At 45.9% G+C, this 21,097-nt stretch overlaps 1 protein-coding gene across 1 annotated transcript in view; it reads right to left on the bottom strand.

Moving 5' to 3' along the window:
• Positions 1-189: 189 nt before the first annotated feature.
• The window catches only part of LOC107374170 (PEX5-related protein), a 52,095-nt gene continuing 31,187 nt past the window's right edge, over positions 190-21,097 (bottom strand). Inside the window, exons 11-13 of the mRNA XM_054743894.2 lie at positions 20,493-20,658; positions 20,239-20,396; positions 190-20,157 (exon numbers count right to left, since the gene is read on the bottom strand). Of these exons, the coding sequence (XP_054599869.2) occupies positions 19,959-20,157; positions 20,239-20,396; positions 20,493-20,658 (523 nt within the window). The 3' untranslated portion in view covers positions 190-19,958. The remainder of the gene's footprint in view (positions 20,158-20,238; positions 20,397-20,492; positions 20,659-21,097) is intronic.

Here is a 21,097-nt window from a genome sequence, read left to right on the forward strand (position 1 = left end):
AAATTGTCACATTTAAAAATAGTTTAACTTTATTAATTACCAGGTTATTTGTAAATACAAGTAAATTAGGGTGCTCTGATTGGTGGGTCAGGTCGTCATAACTCAGAACCACATAGTTGTAATAAATCCACACCGTCATGGCGAGGCGGTGTGCTGCGAGGCTTAGCTAGAACAGACACACACACAACAGCAGGTCTTTTCTTTTATTCCTACGTTAGCCCACATTACACATTAGTTCTGTGTGCACGTTGTCAGCACCCCAACACTAAAGGACAGCGATGAGTTGTAGGTTGCTGGATCTCTGCTGTGATGATTCACCTGAATGCAGGGTTCAGACGGAGGAAGGAACGTGATATTTCACAATAAAAGCTGCAGAAATCAACACTAAGATGTCTCACAGGGATCAGGATGAAAAGCTGAATGATCGAGTGATCTCGGTCTTGTCAAAACTCACACTTCCACATTGCGTTCCCTTTCCCGGGGGTGAGTGCACAAGATGTCCTGATTAGTGTGGACCTTGGCTCCGCCCCTCTTGCACCCTTGATCTGCATGTCAGTGAAGGGTATTACCGACAGTCCATTGCTGCGTGGGCATCTTGAGAAGAATGTGGAGCAATGGCTCAAGTGCTCTAATAAGTATAATTATTGAATATCTTATTGTTGTGTACATAACTGATTACAATAACATGTCTACCCAAAAGTATTGTTAACTGACAACGAAGTGATGCTGGCAGAAGAGTTAGGTGGCTGCCCTGTACTCGGAGGGTTGCAGGTTCAAGCCCTAGCCTGCAGCTGTGTGTCACCACCAGTGTGGGCATGGTTGAACGACTGTCTCAGGTCAACCAGGGGATCCTGATAAAACATGTCTGAAAGACAGACACCAGTGGAGGTCAGGTCATGCCAGTGTTGCCCCGCCCACCAAGATAGGGTGGTAGCCCAAAGGGCTTTTCAGGAACGAACCTTTAACTTCAGTTTCTCCACAGTTCATGTTAAAAGAACTGTTTGGGGTATCTAAAGAACTAGTAGATGATTATGTTTCTGATCTATATTTGAGTCTGAATCTAGGTTTCTGATTTTGTGTCTCCTGATGTGATGTCATAGAAGATCAAGGGTCGAGTTACGATATGATGGAGGGGTAAGTGATGAAACGTTTCTGGCTATATACCACAGAACACCTGTGTTATTCAGCTGAATCATTTCCAGGTCACGGTAACGTTCATGATCTCCGTGGCATCTGTAGCCATCGCTGTAGGACCTGCCGAGGATAACATCAACAGCATACCCAGAATAACCCAGGCCACATCTAAGACACCACAAAGGTTTTAAACTGTATGTGTTTGACTGCTGAGGTACAGTGAGTTGTCCAGTTGCAGGTTCGATTCTCTAACCACAGAATGCTGCTGTTGTGTCCTTGGGCAAGACACTTAACCCACCTCGCCTGCTGGTGGCACCTCTGTCAGTGCGCCCCAGGGCAGCTGTGGCTACATGGTAGCTCATCCCCACCAGCATGTGAATGGGTGAATTATTGTGTTGTGAAGCACCTTGGGGGAGTTGTGGAATCTTAAGATGGAGCTATAAGAATACATGCTAGCTCTTTACTAGCTGTCCTGAAAACAACGTGGGCTACATTAATAATTGGAAACCCTTTGGGGAAAACCCTATCTGATGTGAAGAGACTGCATCCATCCCTCTTCTTTCTAGGACCATGGCTGATTTTATTAGTCCACCATGGTAAATGTATCTGATATAACGCCTTCTAGAGTCCTAGGGCCCCCCCAAGGCAGTCATTCACATGCTGGTGGTAAGCTACGATGTAGCTACAGCTGCCCTGGGGCGAACTGACACCACTAGTCCCTCCGACCACCCCCAGCAGGCGGGGGGGTTAAGTGTCTTGCCCAAGGACACAACGACAGTGAAAAACCTGAGCAGGTGCTCGAACCTGCAACCTTCTGATTACGAGGTGAGCAGTTAAAGCTGCTTTCCAGCATTTTCCCCTTTCAGAAATGATGTATGATTAGTCGGAAATCTGTAAGATTATCCTATCATGTCTTTGCTAGTCACGCCCCCTGCCCTGCAGAGCTCCGTGCAATAGGAAACTGAGTGTCGACCAGAACTAACCGATGGCGTTAGACCACCGGTTACCTGCTTCAAATGTAAGGAATACCTCGGCTGATGCAGTGTTGATGAACTTTTCACGGACAAGTCTCTAAAATATAAATATATGAGAACACAACATGACATGAGCATAATACTTGTAAAACAACATGTTTTAGCTGTTTGTCGGCTACAGAAGCACATTTATAAACAGAAGCGTGAAGTCATCATCTTAAACAAACATAACAGACTTTTTATGCTTGTCAGCCACTAGATGGTGCCATCGGATAAGATAAATACTCCTGTGCCACCGTCACCCTCAATGACAACCCAGGGTCCAGAACAGGAAGCAGAGTCGTAGTTTAACACACCCCTCCGCAGCTTCTGTACTGTTACCCACCCACTACCCCATAGAGACAGTGTCCTGCCCATGGCCAAAACCACACAGATTAAATATCAGGCTTAATAAAGCAAATCATGGAAATCTCATAAATATTAGAACAAATTCAACTGAGCAGAAAACTAGAAAAATTTAATGTGGGTTATTGAACATTAGGTCTATTTTTTCTAAGACTTTGTTAGTTAGTGACTCTTTCCGGAGTATCCGATGGCACCATCTAGTGGCTGACAAGCATATCACACAAAAAGTCTGTCACTCAGTTTTTTTTTAGATGGCGGCTTCTATAGCCGACAAACAGCTAAAATACGATGTTTACAAATATTATTCTCATGTCATGTTGTGTTCTCATATATTTATATTTTAGAGACATACCTGTCCGTGAAAAGTTCATCAGCTCTGCATCAGCCAAGGTATTCCTTACATTTGAAGCAGGTAAGCAGTAGTCTAACGCAATTGGTTAGTTCTGGTCGGCGCTCAGTTTCCTATTGCACGGAGCTCTGCAGGGCAGGGGGCGTGGTTGGCAAAAAACTAAAAATAAAAGACGTATTGCTTAAAATATATCACAGTACATGATAAAATAGTCACTTTTACGGATTTCTGAAAAAACACACACATAATTTTGGAAAGTAGAAAACTCCGGAAAGATACTTTAATGACTTGATTTGTGATCATCAGATCTCTTTGCTCTCTCTCACAGAATCCTGGCTGCAGCAAGAGAACTATGTTAGTTTAAACGAGTCAACTCCTTCTAATTATTCAGATCATCATATTGCTCCAAGTACAGGGCAAGGAGGAGGAGTAGCAACCATTTTCCATTCAGACCTATTAATCAATCTCTTACCAATTAATAGTTACAGTTCTTTTGAACGTCTTATTCTTAGTTTTCCTAATCCAGATTGCAAAACTGTAAAACCACTCGTTTGTAGTTTTATATCGTCCACCAGGCCCTTACCCTGAGTTTTTGGATCAGATCTCTGATTTTTTATCTGATTTGGTGCTAAATACTGATAAGGTCATTGTAGTGGGGGATTTTAACATTCATGTGGACATTGAAAGTGATAGCCTCAATGTAGCCTTTAGTAATATCTTAGACTCAATTGGTTTTATCCAAAGAATACACAGCTCCACCCACTCCTGCCATCATATGCTGACTTATGGCATAGAGTGTGAGGAAATAACGATCTTTTCACATAATCTAGTCCTCTCGGACTACTTTTTGATAACCTTTGAGTTTTATATAACTGATTTTTCAAGACATGAAAGTAAATTTTACTATAGTCGGTCTCTGACAACGCTGTTGCATCTTTTAAATAAATTCAATTAAGTTTATTTATAAAGCGCCAAATCAGGACCAGAGTTGTCTCAAGGACCTTCACACAGTAAACATTCCAGTACAGGTCAGTTCATTAAGCTAATCAGTAAAAAGTTTCCTATATAAGGAATCCAGCAGGTTGCATCGAGTCACTGATTAGTGCCAGAGTCTTTACAGCAATCCTCATACTAAGCAAGCATGCAGCGACAGTGGAGAGGAAAACTCCCTTTTAAGAGTGAGAAACCTCCTGAGGATCCTGGCTTAGTATAAGCAGCCATCCACCATGACTCACTGGATGGATGGAGAAGACTGAGCAGACACACACACACACCAAGTAGTGTTTCTATGGATATATTGTGATTTCTTAGTAAAAATTCTATTTGGTGAGAGATAAACTTTATTGTATTTATCCTAGTGAATCTATAATTAAACGGCAGCCGCAAACGAAACGTTGCAGGTAAATAAAACCTTTCTATGTTTTAAAAAGAACTAAGAGATGGAATTAGAATTTCAACACAGCAAGAACACGCCAAAGATGTTTAAAGAAAAATACGGACAACAAGGATAAACTAGTAGTAGCACATTCAATGTCAAAGAGAGTAAAATGTTATTATCAGGAGAGGGAGAATGATTAAGTGGTTAGCAGCAGTGTGCTAGCCAATGGCCCCCTCCATGAGGCTACCACAGCTCAGCAGAACATCATTGTAGCTTCTTCTGGGAAGAAAAACACTTAGAGAAAAAATAAAGTTAACAGCTGAAATAGCAGGAAATAATGCAGCTAAAGAGCAGATTGTAGAAGAAAGTAGTTGAGTGTGGAAAATTGTCAGTGTATCCTCCAGCAGTGTAAAATAAGGCTATTGAAGGATAGGTATTAGCAAAACTTGTGAAGATCTATTTGCAGGAAAAAAATGTGTCTTGTCCATGCAGAGCTTCCGTAGTTTAGTTACGTCAAGGGCAGTCAAAGGAGTGTAAGGCGCTATACAAGTGTGCATCATTTAGGCTCCCTATAGCTGCTATTCTCTTCTGGTGTTTTGGCTGTACTAAAATGTTGAGGGTCTGACCTCATGAGGAAATTACTATGCAGTGATTTTCTCCAAAATGACTGTGCTTAAATTGCTCTGAAAAGCAAATAATCACATCAGCGCCAAGAAACTTCATTTCCCATGATGCTTTGCACACGGAAGCATTGTGATGACGTCACCGCCTAGTACCAGAAACACGTTCTGCGCATGTGCGGGAAGCCGTGGAGTTTTCCCGCAAACTAAGACCATAAATCTTCAGCAGAGACAAAGAAACCTCGTTCTTTTGCCCAGGATACCTGGCGGTGAGGACACGCTTGTCGAACGCTCCGACTTCTTTGAGCACGCGGAAGCTCTAAGAGCCAAGTTGAGCCCACGGGACCGCTGATCTGCTCGTTTCTGCTCCCCTCCAGCTGATGTTTGAGGACACAGAACCAGCTGAGGGAAACAACAACTCCATCCAGCTCTCAGAAACGCTGTAAGTTATAACTCAGCACAGAAAGAAACTTTGCTGTCTCTGTCCAGCCCGTGGAGAAACACTCGTGAACGCCAAACAACGGAGAAAGCATCAAACCGACGGATGACGCCGGAAACTGCGGAGAAAAACGGAGAACCGTCAAGTCATAACAGCGGGGGACGCCTTGCTGCTTTGGTGATCAGGAAACTCATTTTTTTTCTCTCCTTTTCTTCTCCCGTTTCCTCTATAGTCTCAAATAAGCAATAAACCGCGTCTATTGCTTAAAAAGTAGCTTCGTGTTTTCCTCTTTCGTCCCAAACACGTCCGTCGGGTCATTTTGAAAGAATAAACTGCTTATTGATCATTGTTTGGTATCTTAAAATGGTTTCTGTCATGGCCAGGCTGAAACTAAAAGATATTAATTTGTGATTAATCTTTTGTGTTGTTTCATGATCTTTTGAAATGTTTTGAGTGATTTAAGGTTAAGTTACTACTGATTCTAAGTGCTTTGGAAGTTAAAGTGCAAGTTGCCACCCACACTTTAGCCAGACAAAGGGGTCAGCCATCTTGTATTCAAGACTCCATTTTGAATCCATACACACGCACACACACACACACACACACATACACACTACTCCTTTGTGAGAACAAAGGACCCCATTCATACATCCTCCATCACATGCAAACACATCCATCTTCAATCATATCACACGGTTATTATTCATCTATTCCACTGTTTATTCATTTGACAAATTGTTAATTAAATGTTATAAAATTCAGATTTTTGTGTCCAGTAGCTTTGTTGTGTCGAAGAGAAGTCTCTGCTCCAAGGATTCTACGAACTTCAAGAAAGACTGATAAGAGTTTTGGATTCAATTTTTCCCCGGAAAAAGGGGAATGGTGCCCCGTATATCTAAGAATATCTTAATTAATTAATAAATCAGTAAATATTCCCATATTTACAGAATTTATTGAAGAATCCAAAAGTAAGTTGAAGCTTACTAATTGTTCGCTCCTAATAACCCCAACATTTTATTGGTGCGGCCGTGTGAGGCTTGGATACACAGAGATTTCTATCCGGCACAAACAAACAAATAAATCCAAAAAGCTTGAATTAAAAATAATCCGTTGTTCAGCCTTGAACCAGCAACAGAGTGGTGCTGATTTCGCTGAGCAGGAAGCTGCATCGAACTCTCACCAGTTACTCAGTGCTTCTTTAAAGGTGCAACGTGTAAATTAATTCTGGTTGACCTTTTAGGTTAAAAATCAGTTTTTCCTTAAAGGTGCATCGTGTAAATTAATTCTGGTTGACCTTTTAGGTTAAAAAATTCAGTTTTTCCTTAAAGGTGCAACGTGTAATTAATTCTGGCTAACCTTTTAGGTTAAAATTCAGTTTTTCCTTAAAGGTGCAACGTGTAATTAATTCTGGCTAACCTTTTAGGTTAAAATTCAGTTCCTCATTAAAGGTGCAGTGTGTAAGTAATTCTGACTAACCCTTTTAGGCTAAAATTAACTGCTAATTTAGCGACTTTAACTCACAGTGGCTATTATAACTAACTGAAACCTTCACTCAAAGACTGATAACACCTTGTTTGCTAATATTCTGAAGGAATAACTAGCATATTTAACACTGCAAGTGTTGTAAGACGTTGCTACGGCAACGCACCAGCTTTTGCTAAAATACTGAAAGGAATAGTATTTTAAGCATCAGTCACGGCATTCCGTGCAATCTTAAAACGCTAAAACCTGTGCGCACAAAGGTTAATTTAGTGTTTTTCTGCTACAAAGCTAGCAGTTGCTGCCCAAAAGGTGCAGCTTGAGCTATCTGCAGAAGCTCTACTAGGCTATTTTTGGTTCGGTTGTTAAAAATGGAGGGACAGAGTAGTGAACTGACCAACTCCCAGCAACCAGGTGGCGCTGCGGCCCACGACTATGAACCTGGCCTACTTTCTGGACAAATATTGTCCAAACTGGTCGCGGTTGCTCGAGAACCCGACTACCCTTCTAGGGATTTCACTGAAGAACAGCGTAGCGTCGAGCTAGAAGCTGTAATTGATCAAATAGGAAACCCGGATGGTACAAAACCAATCCAGGTTCACTTAGCTAAGTTAGCCCTGATCCTCTATCAGAGAGGACTCCAACGTGGTCAGAAGATCATGAACCTCCAGAGTATGCTAGCTGAAAAACAGCGAAATGGAAGGCTGATCGAGGAAGACAACACCAGCACCGATTCTGGGGAAGATGGGGAGAAGACCCCGCCCCCTTCTGCTGATGACAACAGACAGTGGGAAGGGGGGAAACACCTTGACTCTCTGGACGGACGCATGCCGCAGGGGAGAGACGAAGCTTATCTGTCCCAACCTTCGGCCCCGTTCCCTACACACACTCTAGGGCATTCAGGACCATCTAGGGGCCGAGGGCAGTTCGCCCTCGAACCCCAGGTTGGACCACCACCCTCATCTTCACGGCCTTCTCAATCAGTGAGAAGTCGACCAGCTGAGCGGCACCTCTATTTAGACCGCTCCCCCAGTCCACGAAGGGTGCAAGGTGCCGATTGGGGTTATGCACCCCAAGCTGCACCTCCACCATCCACCCATCCTAGCTACTCCGGTATTCGGCATGCCGATAACCAGCTGCAGGACAAAGCATCATACGCCAGTCCGTACCCGGACAAAGCGTATTACGCAGATGCCCCAGTTGAAAGACGCAGGCTGCACTACGCAGACGTGCCCCGGGAGGAGGATCTCCCAGGACACCCACGTGACGTGCCAGCAGCCCGCCACAGCATGCCAAACCACGATTTGGGCCCCAGGAGTCAACATTGGGAGCCCAGATCACACCAGCGATATCCAGCGCCCTCTGAGACAGACCGTAGGTCAGAGTCAGAGGATGACGCGCCGTACCGTGAGTCAGGACTCCGTGTACGCCAAATTGAATCGCTAGCTAAAGATATAGAACGCTTTGATCCTAACACCAATGAATCCAATGTCGACGATTATCTCAGGGAGATAGAACGTTGTCTGCTTGATCTTCCAGCACCCTCTTCAAGGGAAAAGCTCAAGCTAATTTGGAAAACCACATCTAGAACGGTGCACGGTTTCATGGAAACTCTACCACCTGACATTCGTGATCGGTACTCCTCGCTCTGCCGAGCGTTGAGAGATGAATACGCCACGTATGCAGACTCTGCGTCAGCTACAATGGGGGCCTTCTCCATCAAACACGGGAGGAACGAACCCCCCAGAGAGTATTATCGCCGACTCAAAAGTGCTTATTTCCAAGGTCGAAACGGCCCTGGGCTCGAGGAAGACCCTGCCTTCAGATCCCTGTTCATTCACAACCTGCACGAGTGTGTTCGCTCCGAAGTCTCAATGTATTGTCGGATGAAAAAACTGACAACTCAGGAGATTAGGAGATACGCTCAACAGGCTTGGGAAGCCGGCGGAAAGCCCCAAAAGCCTGACGCACATCACCGCGTCATGCACCTAACTCCCGACACCGAGCCGCGTTTGGAGCTTGAAGGCACAGAAGCTCCACCCACTAAGCCAAAATCTGCTAAACCTAGACCTGCTAAACCGCGAGAGCAGTCCCAATCTCCTCAACAGGGGAAGGGGGGTGCTGATTGGCCACCTAGGTCTGGACAATCAGACAGGAAGTGGTCCAACCAAAACCAACGGCAGGCAGGTCGGAACAGTGGAAGGTTTAAGGAGCGCCGCCCACAGGTAGGTCCCGAACACAAGTCCGCAGGTGAGTACTTGACCAAAGCCGACCTCCAGGAGATGTTTCAGCAGTTCCTAGCTAAACAGAAGGAACAGCTGAGATCTGCAGATGAGACCCCTGCACCAAAGTCTGCTTCTAAGAAGCCAGACTCAGAGCCAACGTCCGCATGACTAGGCGTGGCTCAACCCCCCAGCGTGGCCAGGACTTACCTGATCAGTTGGGGAAACACTACTGGTAGACCACAGGAGTCTCCTGAAATCTACCCCCCAGAGAAACCAGATACTAAATTTCTGAAGTTCCTTGGTGACTTAACAAACCATGATCATGCTCGCCGTTTGTACTGTAGCACCAACGTAGGTGGGTGCATACAGGTTGATGCTCTGCTGGATACCGGCTCAGAAATCACCCTGATGTGCTCCACATTGTTCCATCGCGTGTCTGACACCATGCGGTCGCTCGGGAAACCAGTCCAGGTTGAACCTTGTGACCTGAAAATCACCAGCTACACCCAGACCCGGGAGTGTATCACTCACCGGGCGTGGCTGGATATCACCTTCCAAGACATGACTCTGGTTCACCCGTTTTATGTCTGCCAGCTAGACACTGAACCACTTCTCATTGGTCAGGACCTGCTTGAACGTCTAGCTCCCCTCATCGACTGCCAGAAGGGTCAACTGTGGGCCCAGGTGGACACACCTAAGCCCTGGAACCCAGATAGCAGCCGACCATCCTCCATTCTTGAAGTCAGCATAAGTGAGCCGCAAAACCCTTGTTCCAAGGTCATGCCCCTCCCTACAGCTCCCACAGACGATGTCCGCCTGCAAAGGCATGAAACCGCTCCTGGAACTCCGTTCCGCACACATTCATCTTTTCTCTGCTCGCTGAAGAACGTCAGCCTGCAGCCATATGCACCACACATAGTTGGTGGTCTTACCATCAACTGCACCCACATCTCAGATGCTCGCCTTGCTCTTTGGTCTGAAAAGTCAGCCATCAGCCAGCAGACGTTTGAACACCTGCGTCAGAAGGACCCCCTTCTGGTCAGTGTGACACGTAGCCATCGGCTCTTGTCACCTACTTGGCCGCAGAGGCTCCTGAAAGCGCCAGAGGTCTGCTCTCTGACTATCCAACTTGGAGCAAGACAGCTCACACATACATTCAGCATCATACCACAGCTTGATCCACCTGCACTCATTGGAGCAGATCTGCTGGTTCGACTAGGTGCCCAGCTGGACACTTGCAATCAAGTCCTTTGGGCCCGGGCCACACCATCCTCTGAGCCTTGCTCAGAAGGCCCTGAACACTTGCTGTCCGGTCAGGCCATTCCACAGGCCTGCCGTGCAGTGGTTGAAGCCAGCACGGTTCTGCCCCCATTGGTCAAAGGGGTGCCTGTTCGTCTGACTCTGATGAAGCATCAGAAGCTGCCAGGCACACAGGCCTTCTTCCAGCCATCACCACACTTCTTGGAGCTCAACTTAGCCGTCTGTGGCACGCCACTCTTGGAGCTGAACAATCGTTCTGCGTACTTGTTGGTCGAAAATCCGACCCAGAGTCCTATCCACCTGCCGGCAGGAAAGCCCTTGGGCATGCTGATAGATAGCTCATTCCATGACTTCGAACTTTCAGTCCCCGTGATCGGACAACTTCCGTTGTTCTTGAACGACAGACAGGTTGGTGTAGACACATTCAGTACTTTCCCTTCACAAATGATTACCATCAAGCGGCATGAAGCCCTTCCTGAGGAACCCATTTGCAGTGCAACCTTAGATACTGACGGCGGTCAGTGTCTAACGGTTTTTGCAATAAATACTCAACCCTCTGAGTCACCGGTTGAAAGCCCGGAACATCAGAGACCCTCCTCCTCTGAACCTTATGACGGCTTCGAGGCCGAAGTCAGCCAGCAGCTTGACAAAGCGGATGCGCTGGAGTCAGAGGAGCAGAGAGCAGAGCTTAGAAGCCTGTTCTATGAGTTTCAGTCCATCTTATCCAGGGACTCCCTGGACTGTGGACTCACAAACCTGCACACGGTTCGCATTCCAACGAACCCGAATGCCCCTCCTACTTTTGTACGTCAGTACAAGATTCCCCTCGCTGCTTATGAGTCGATCCAGGAGATCCTCGATCAGCTGAAGGAGAAAAACATCATCAGAGAGTGTAACTCCACTTACAACTCTCCCATCTGGCCGGTTCTGAAACCGACTGGGAAATGGCGTCTCACCATAGACTATCGGGCACTGAACAAACAAGTACCTCTCTCCAGGTGGCCTATGATCCATTTAGATCAGGAGCTAGCCAGAGTCAGAGATGCTCGTTTCTTCTCTACGGTTGACGTAGCCAACGGCTTCTGGACCATGAAGGTTGAGCCGGCGGACCAGTATAAACTGGCTTTCTCCTTTGGAAATCGCCAATATACTTGGAACCGCTGCCCCTTTGGCTACTCTAACTCACCTGCCGAGTTCAACATCTTCCTCCACAAAGCCATGTCAGATGCTGCTTCCAGAGGGAACCTCATATATGTCGATGACATCTTGATGAGGAGTCGAACCTTCGAGGAGCACCTGGCCGAACTCCATCACGTGCTGCAACAGCTCGCTGACGCCGGAGCTAAATTGGCGATTCTCAAGGGACAATGGTGTCGAACCAAAGTGGAGTATGTTGGACTGCTGGTTGGCCCTAATGGAGTCGAGCCCCAAGCGGGACGCATTAGAGCCATTCAGGACATCAAAGCCCCAGCTAATCTGACTGAACTCAGGAGCTTCCTCGGAGTCTGCAACTACTCCAGGCAGTTCATTGAGGAGTACGCTGAAACAGCGAGGCCCCTCACTGAGCTGCTTCGGAACGACACACCTTTCGTGTGGGACAGACCCCAAGAACTCTCCTTCCAGTTCCTAAAACAGAAGTTGGCGTCCGCACCCTGTCTGGCTTACCCAGACAAGGATAAAGAGTTCTACATAGAGGCTACTTTCTCCTCTCACTGCCTGAGCGCTGCTTTGAAGCAGAAACACGATCAGGACATGAGAGTTGTGGCATACGCCAGCAAGCCTCTGAGCAAGGTGGAACTCCAGTTCTCAGACTGTGAGAGAGCCCTCCTCTCTACAGTCTGGGCTGTCGAACACTTTCGTAGTTACATCGGTGGACAGAAAGTGATAATTGAAACGTGTCATCAGCCTGTCACCTTCCTAAACAGCCAGCGACTTCGCGAAGGAAGAGTGTCAAACAGCCGCATTGCGACGTGGATGATGGTGCTCCAAGGATACAACATTGAGGTCAAGTATGGTCAGAACACCAAGCTAGCGCTAGGACAAGGGCTAGCAGGCTGCCAGCACTGTGACTCTGACTCCGTCATGGGCCCCCTGGACACACCTGCCGCAGTCTACCCAACCGCATCCAATCATCGCTACTTTGATGAGAATGTTTGCCAAGGGCTTCCGAAAGTTTACACTGATGGATGCTCCTACCTTCACGAAGGCCAGCTCCGTGCTGGGGTTGGAGTCGTTTGGGTGGACTGTGACACTAAGCAACCAAATCACTACCGGTTGGGCCAAAAGTCTAGTCAGTACGCCGAAATTGCTGCAGTGTTGATAACCCTCCAGCAGGCGGCAGCCTTGGACATCACTCAAATCGTCCTTTGCTCAGATTCAAACTACGCTAGACACAGCTTCATATCTCACTTCCCCATGTGGAAGGAGAACAACATGAAAAATGCCAGGAACAGAGACGTGAAACACTCGGAGTTATTCCTAGCGTGTGATCTGCTCACCACTGAGAAAGGCATAATGGTCTACTGGAAAAAGGTCAAAGGTCACTCCAGGACCCTAGGTCCGGAGAAAGATGGTAATGACGAAGCTGACCGCCTTGCTAAGCTCGGTGCTGACCAGGGAACCTGTTGGGAATTCAAAGACGAGTGGCTTCCACCCAAGGCCGTTCACGAGGTCTGCGCGATTACTCGTCGCCATGCTAGCCAGGCAGACGAACCTCGGACCGTTGAGGTACCCGTGTTTCTAGGCAGAAAACCACAGGACGCGGACCTAGTCACCATGCAGGAACAAGATCCTGACCTGAAGCTCATCCGCGAGCTTCTCCAAAAGGGCCCGATGTCTAAACAACCATCACCACCTACGGGCGCAAGCCGAGATTTGGTAACCCTGCATCGTCAACTCGCGCATCTGAAACTACAAAACGATTTGTTAGTTTACATACGTGACGATCACAGCCCGCCGCGCTGGGTTGTTCCACTCGACCACAGAGGAGTGATGCTTGCCTACGCCCACGACACTCCGGTTGGAGGTCACCGCGGAACAAAAGCTACCCTCGCGTCACTGACAGAAGTAGCATATTGGCCATCGATGTCCAAGGATGTACACAGCTATGTCCAAGGCTGCCTCATCTGTGCCCAGTTTCAACCCTCCCAGCCGCTTGCTAGAGCACCACTGCAACGCAGGGGAATAACCTTCCCTTGGTCCCACCTGCAGATCGACTGGGTTGGACCGGTTCCCAAATCGGCAAGAGGAAACAAATATATGCTAACTGTAACTTGCAGTTTCACAAAGTGGGTGGAATGCCTTCCAGCGCCAAACGATACAGCCGTCACAGCCGCTGTACTGCTGATTAACCACGTTTTCAGTCGATGGGGACTTCCACTCTGCATTGACTCTGACCGGGGAACTCATTTCACATCCAGTGTAATGACGTCCCTGTTTGAACTTCTGGGAGTGGAAGTGAGATTCCACCTCCCCTATCACCCACAGTCATCCGGACAGGTCGAACGGATGAACCGCACGGTCGTCTCTATGCTCAAAAAGTACGTCTGCTCCACTGGGAAGGACTGGGACGTCAAGCTCCCTCTGGTCCTGATGGCCATACGGTCCACTCCACAGCGATCCACGGGGGTTACGCCCTTTGAGATGATGACCGGCAGACTGATGACTCTACCACTGCACCTCCTGTATCACCCAGAGGATGTCAGTGTTGCCACTGCCTATACCGCTCATCAGTATGTGGCAGACTTGAAAACACACCTCAGAGCTACGTTCGCGCACGCTCAGAAGAAACTGGAGACCAACGTAGAAGGCGCTAAGGCCTACTACGACCAAAAGACAACCAGCCGCGAATACGAGGTGGGTGACAAAGTATTCTACTTTCGGTTCGCCCAACCGGCACGCAAAGCTAAGAAGTTCCTGCCCCGCTGGTCAGGACCATTTGAGATCGTGGCAAAACTCTCTCCAGTTGCATACAGGTTACGCATCACCAAAGCGAGACAGGAGCCTGTCTACAAATGGGTGCATGCAAACCAAATCAAACCCTACGTCAAACCATCCCCGCGGGTACAGAGACCAGACTCCCCGCAGGAGGTAGACGTAGTCTCGACATAGTTCTATGCATGGAAATGGAAAGGGGGGGAAAGTGCATGTTTAACCCACTAACATGTACTAACCGACAAAGAACCAGGCCCCCCCCGCCGTCACTTTCACTAACCAAGAGAAACTCCTTCCTAGACCGCTAACAGGATGTACCTACTAAAACCTTACAGAGTACTCTGGTACTTATACCAGGCTCTGATTAATGAATCTCTACGTGCAATCAAGACTTTGTCTGAAACCATACATCAGGATATTGTGTACACACGAGTGGTGAGAGATTTGATGCAGGACCTGCTCAGGGAAGTAAGTTCCACGCTGGACAGCTTGGTTGAAAGTCGTATTTCCCCGTACTTGGTACCACTGGACCTGCTCAAAGTTAGCTTGACAGCTGCAACCCCTCTACTGTGCACCTTTCACAAATCCACCTAGCGTACAGCCTAAGTAGTGCAATGCCCATTCACGTTGGGAAAAAAAATTAGAACTCGGTTTCCTGTTAAACGTTCCCATAATTGTGACACCTCACATCTATAGGTTTAGGTCGATGCTGAACATTGGTATTTGAAAGGACGGTAGGCATTTCCACTTTGAACTAGAAACCTGACACTCCATCACCTCAACCTCGAACAGCATGACTCAGAGTTTGAGATCATGGACGCTTTCCTGGGTTATAACTTTGCCTTCGATTTAGAAATTGACCAACAATTACTGATTGAAGGAACTAACTTTGTTAAGTTCACACAAAACCCGCGTGAACTTACTTTGACGCCCAAGACGCTACATTGACACAGATTATACGACTTTAATCTGCACATTGGTCGCCCTGGGGATGGGATGGCTCATCACGGCCGTGATTGCTTATTCCGCCTACAGGCGTGTTAAGAAACTCCAAGATAAGATGCACTTGCTCACCTACGGTGTGCCTCGTGACCGCGTTCGGGGAGACTCCAAGCGTGAATGTACCACTCCTGTCTAAAGGGGGTGAGCAACATTTTCTTTGTTATTTTGTAACCCTAAGAGTAGTTCTCACTTTAGTCTACCTCACATTTTTATCTGAGTGTTGCATTATGTCACATTCTTTATAAGCTACACACTGAATGTATGACCTAAGAATGTATTTTATGAGACCTCAAGGTTGCTATGAATTTTCTTGGATGTTATATGTTACATGTTTTTTTTTTTTTGGGTTTTCTGTATTTTTGTTTCTTACTTGGTCACATATTGACTAGTGGTTATGTGCCGGCCCAGCTCAGTCTGTCAATGACTCTGTCTGACGCACCAGCACATTGTAGTACCTCTTAGTTTTATGGTCCTTGTTTTAGCCCAAAGACTGTCCTGATCCACCCTTTGGACCAAAAAAGGGGGGAATCTTGGGACCACATAGGTCAATGCGCGTTTGCGAACTATGGACCTCGTACATCACCGCGTGCTCCATAAACTGAACTGTATGGCCGGCGGTGAGATGCCTTTGTGTCCACTCGTGGAGTTAACCGCCCACCGACCTTCCTCCTTCTACACTACCTCTCGCATGGACGACATCATCATTGCGTACCACCTGCGTGAGTGGCTTCTTCTCGTTATGCGCGTTGGGGACTATCCCGTTTCCTATCCTCTTTGTGCCTGACCAGGATCAAAGACCAAAGGCGCCAGGATCCAAGACAAAGACCAAAGACAAAGGCGTCCAAGGAGACCAACGTCCTAAGGGACAAACCCACCTGTGCTTCCGACAATCAAGTCGACCTACGTTCATGAGGAACAAACCCATCTGTGCTTCCGACGATCGAGCTTTGGGCGCGATCCCCGAAACCAAAAGGGGGAATGTTGAGGGTCTGACCTCATGAGGAAATTACTATGCAGTGATTTTCTCCAAAATGACTGTGCTTAAATTGCTCTGAAAAGCAAATAATCACATCAGCGCCAAGAAACTTCATTTCCCATGATGCTTTGCACACGGAAGCATTGTGATGACGTCACCGCCTAGTACCAGAAACACGTTCTGCGCATGTGCGGGAAGCCGTGGAGTTTTCCCGCAAACTAAGACCATAAATCTTCAGCAGAGACAAAGAAACCTCGTTCTTTTGCCCAGGATACCTGGCGGTGAGGACACGCTTGTCGAACGCTCCGACTTCTTTGAGCACGCGGAAGCTCTAAGAGCCAAGTTGAGCCCACGGGACCGCTGATCTGCTCGTTTCTGCTCCCCTCCAGCTGATGTTTGAGGACACAGAACCAGCTGAGGGAAACAACAACTCCATCCAGCTCTCAGAAACGCTGTAAGTTATAACTCAGCACAGAAAGAAACTTTGCTGTCTCTGTCCAGCCCGTGGAGAAACACTCGTGAACGCCAAACAACGGAGAAAGCATCAAACCGACGGATGACGCCGGAAACTGCGGAGAAAAACGGAGAACCGTCAAGTCATAACAGCGGGGGACGCCTTGCTGCTTTGGTGATCAGGAAACTCATTTTTTTTCTCTCCTTTTCTTCTCCCGTTTCCTCTATAGTCTCAAATAAGCAATAAACCGCGTCTATTGCTTAAAAAGTAGCTTCGTGTTTTCCTCTTTCGTCCCAAACACGTCCGTCGGGTCATTTTGAAAGAATAAACTGCTTATTGATCATTGTTTGGTATCTTAAAATGGTTTCTGTCATGGCCAGGCTGAAACTAAAAGATATTAATTTGTGATTAATCTTTTGTGTTGTTTCATGATCTTTTGAAATGTTTTGAGTGATTTAAGGTTAAGTTACTACTGATTCTAAGTGCTTTGGAAGTTAAAGTGCAAGTTGCCACCCACACTTTAGCCAGACAAAGGGGTCAGCCATCTTGTATTCAAGACTCCATTTTGAATCCATACACACGCACACACACACACACACACACATACACACTACTCCTTTGTGAGAACAAAGGACCCCATTCATACATCCTCCATCACATGCAAACACATCCATCTTCAATCATATCACACGGTTATTATTCATCTATTCCACTGTTTATTCATTTGACAAATTGTTAATTAAATGTTATAAAATTCAGATTTTTGTGTCCAGTAGCTTTGTTGTGTCGAAGAGAAGTCTCTGCTCCAAGGATTCTACGAACTTCAAGAAAGACTGATAAGAGTTTTGGATTCAATTTTTCCCCGGAAAAAGGGGAATGGTGCCCCGTATATCTAAGAATATCTTAATTAATTAATAAATCAGTAAATATTCCCATATTTACAGAATTTATTGAAGAATCCAAAAGTAAGTTGAAGCTTACTAATTGTTCGCTCCTAATAACCCCAACAAAAATATGTCTACTTATTTGACTAATGGCAGTTTTTGTTTTTTATTAGACTCCAAATGTAATTTGGCAATTCATAATTTGTAAGAACGTAATTAGCAATATTTAAACATGGCGCTCTACACACCAGGAGGAGTCCTACTTATCCTGGAAAAATAAGTATTGTGCTTTATAAAAAATAAGCTTCGACAAGCTAGAACTGCTTTTTTTTCAATGCTAATTGAGGAAAATAAGAATAATCCTAAATTTCTTTTCAGTACAGTTGCCAATCTTACACAGAATCATTGCTCTGAACTATCTATTCCCTTAGCCCTCAGCAGCAACAACTTTATGGGATTTTTCACGAGTAAAATAAATTCTATTAGTAACAAAATCATTAGCGTTCTCCCTAATGCGATTTCTTCTTCCTCAGTAAGTGAGGCAGCATCAGAGGTGACTGTAGAACCTCATCTGTGCTTGAACCGTTTTGATCCAGTTGAGCTTTCAGAGTTATCAAAAATATTAGCTTCATCTAAACCTTCAACTTGCATTTTAGATCCAATCCCAACCAAATTATTTAAAGAAGCATTCCTTTGGTTACTGCCCCATTCTAGATATAATCAATCTATCCTTAGTAAATGGATATGTACCACAGGATTTTAAGGTTGCTGTAATCAAACCTTTACTTAAGAAGCCTTCTCTGGATCCAGATGACCCAATGAATTATAGACCAATATCTAACGTTCCATTTTTATCCAAAGTCCTTGAGAACATAGTGGCCATCCAAGTATGTGAGCATCTAAACACTAATATGTTTGAGGAATTTCAGTCTGGTTTTAGAGAGCATCACAGCACTGAAACTGCATTAGTGAAAGTTACAAATGATTTTCTCATGGCCTCAGATAAGAAATAGGGCTGAACCATTAATTGTGATGTGACAAAAGGAGATTTTCTAAATGCAAAGGCTGCTATTGACTGGCGGTGAGTGGTTAGCACAATGCTAATATACTTGGAAAAACCCATAGAGATGCTAATGCTAATATCACTGATTATGTTTTTACAAATTATGAATTGCCAAATTACATTTGGAGTCTAAGAAAAAGCAAAAACTGCCATCAATCAAATAAGTACAGACATATATTTTAGTAAAGCAAGAACACCAGAAGAGAATAGCAGCTATAGGGAGCCTACATAATAAATAACGCACTTGTGTAGCACCTTACACTCTTGACGTAACTAAAATACGGATGCTCTGCATGGACAGGACGTCAAAAATTCTAAACATAAAAAAATTCAATAAACCTTCACAAGTTTTGCTAATACCTATGCTCCTTCAATAGCCTTATTTACACTGCTGGAGGACACACTGACCACTTTCCACACTCCACTACTTTCTTCTACAATCTGCTCTTTAACTGCATTATTTCCTGCTATTTCAGCTGTTAACTTTATTTTTTCTCTAAGTGTTTTTCTCCCCAGAAGAAGCTACAATGGTGTTCTGTTGTTTATTATGTGAAGTGCCTTGAGACGACTCTTGTCGTGATTTGGCGCTATATAAATAAAATTGAATTGAATTGTTCTGCTGAGTTTTGGTGGCCTCATGGAGGGGGCCATCAGCTAGCACACTGCTGCTAACCACTTAAACATTCTCCTTCTCCTGATAATAACATTTGACTCTCTTTGACATTGAATGTGCTACTACTAGTTTACCCGTTTAATTATAGATTCACTATTGCTGTAAAGACTCTGACACTAGTCAGTGACTCGATGCAACCTGCTGGGTTCCTTATATGGGAAACTTTTTACTGATTGGCTTAATGACCTGACCTGTATTGGATAGTTTACTATGTGAAGGTCCTTGAGATGACTCTGGTCCTGACTTGGTGCTTTATAAATAAACTGAAGTGAGAAAACAATGCTAGTAACATTAGCAAAGAGTTATTTCAGCACTAAAAGAGACAGTGCTGGCATGTTTCATTGTTTGTTAACTCAACTTCATAATAAATGTATTATTTAAAACCTTTGTTTTTATTGAATGTAGTGTTTAACTGTGGCCAGGATTGCGCTGTTGACCGTTATCCTTAGCAGGTCCTGTACTGATAGCATAAAAAACGGTACCGTAATCTGATGAAGATTTATAATGTAATGGGTGGAGCTACAAACTACTGGAATAGACCTACAGTCTGATGGGCAGAGCTGTAACTGAAGCTTTTAGACCTGATCTGGGAACAGTTCTGGACTTCAAAAGCATAGGAGGTCTGAAACTAAGTTATGAGTAGATAAAGGGTTTTGCCTTGGACCATCCTCGTGTCTTTGGTTTCCGCAGAACCAGAACATACACATTGCTCACACATCATCCACCTCAAACGCCCCCATCAGTTGGTCCAGGTCCCGTGTGCCGACAGCCTGGAACAGCTCAGTTCGGTCCAGCATGGAGAGGGCAATCCGCAGAGCGGCCCAGATGTTGTCAGACATCTGGTGCTGGCTGCAGGGCTGACTCTGTCTCTGCTGGTTAAGAGCCATGAGGAAGTTACTGACGGCCTCTCTGCAGAAGCAGAACCAGGTCCACAGGGAGATTAGAGTGTATAAAAGGCTTGGTTACAGCCAGTTGAACAGGTGAGTTTACCTGAGGGCCCCCAGGTTTATGCAGCTGATGCCCAGGTTGTATCTGGACCGGATGAATCCAGGCTGCAGCTCCAGTGCTTGTGTGTACGCCTCAACTGCCTCCTCACAGCGGTTGCCGTTAGCCAGTGTCGCCCCCAGACGGTTCCACAGCAGGTAATCCTGAGGAGGGAAAGATGAGTGATGTCATCATGACATCATTCCACAAGTTTGACCTAAATGTCTCCTAAGCAGACTCCTTTCAGACTAACATGGTACCTGCGGCCTGACGGACAGTGCGGCGCTGAAAGCCTCCACAGCTCTGTCATAGTCTGATACCAGGTTGTAGAGGACTCCCAGTCCAGTCTGCAGGTCTGGGTCCACACCGTCCACATTCAGCAGAGCCGCTTCTTGGAAGAGCTGCAGCAGGTCCTGCAGCTCTGTGCTGTATGAATACGAAATGCCAAAACATTACAAATCTCCATCTTGTTTTTGTCCCCGTGATTATTCTTAAACTACTCACCTTCTACATCCCATAATTAATACCCTTCAACACTACACTGCCTGTTCCAGACCAAACTCACCATTCAGCCCCGATGTGTAAGCGGCTTATGATTCCCAGCAAATTTCCCTCCCATCAGGGTCAACTAGTAGTCACTCAGCGCAAAACCTGGTGAACTGTTCAGCTGAAAGTAGAGCTTAGATGGAACAAAATGTTTTAGACTTTTCAGCCTGAGCTGAAGGACCTTCTCTCAGAACGCAGCATTTCCATTGGTCTTTAACTGTTCTGTTATGTATCTGGGGTGCTCTTTGATAATGGGTTTAAATTTGACAAGCAGCACTTAGATGTTTCCAGGACTGATCTGCTGACGCGGGGGGGCTTT

Source organism: Nothobranchius furzeri, chromosome 11 (assembly GCF_043380555.1).
Source record: "Nothobranchius furzeri strain GRZ-AD chromosome 11, NfurGRZ-RIMD1, whole genome shotgun sequence".
Lineage (NCBI taxonomy): Eukaryota > Metazoa > Chordata > Actinopteri > Cyprinodontiformes > Nothobranchiidae > Nothobranchius > Nothobranchius furzeri.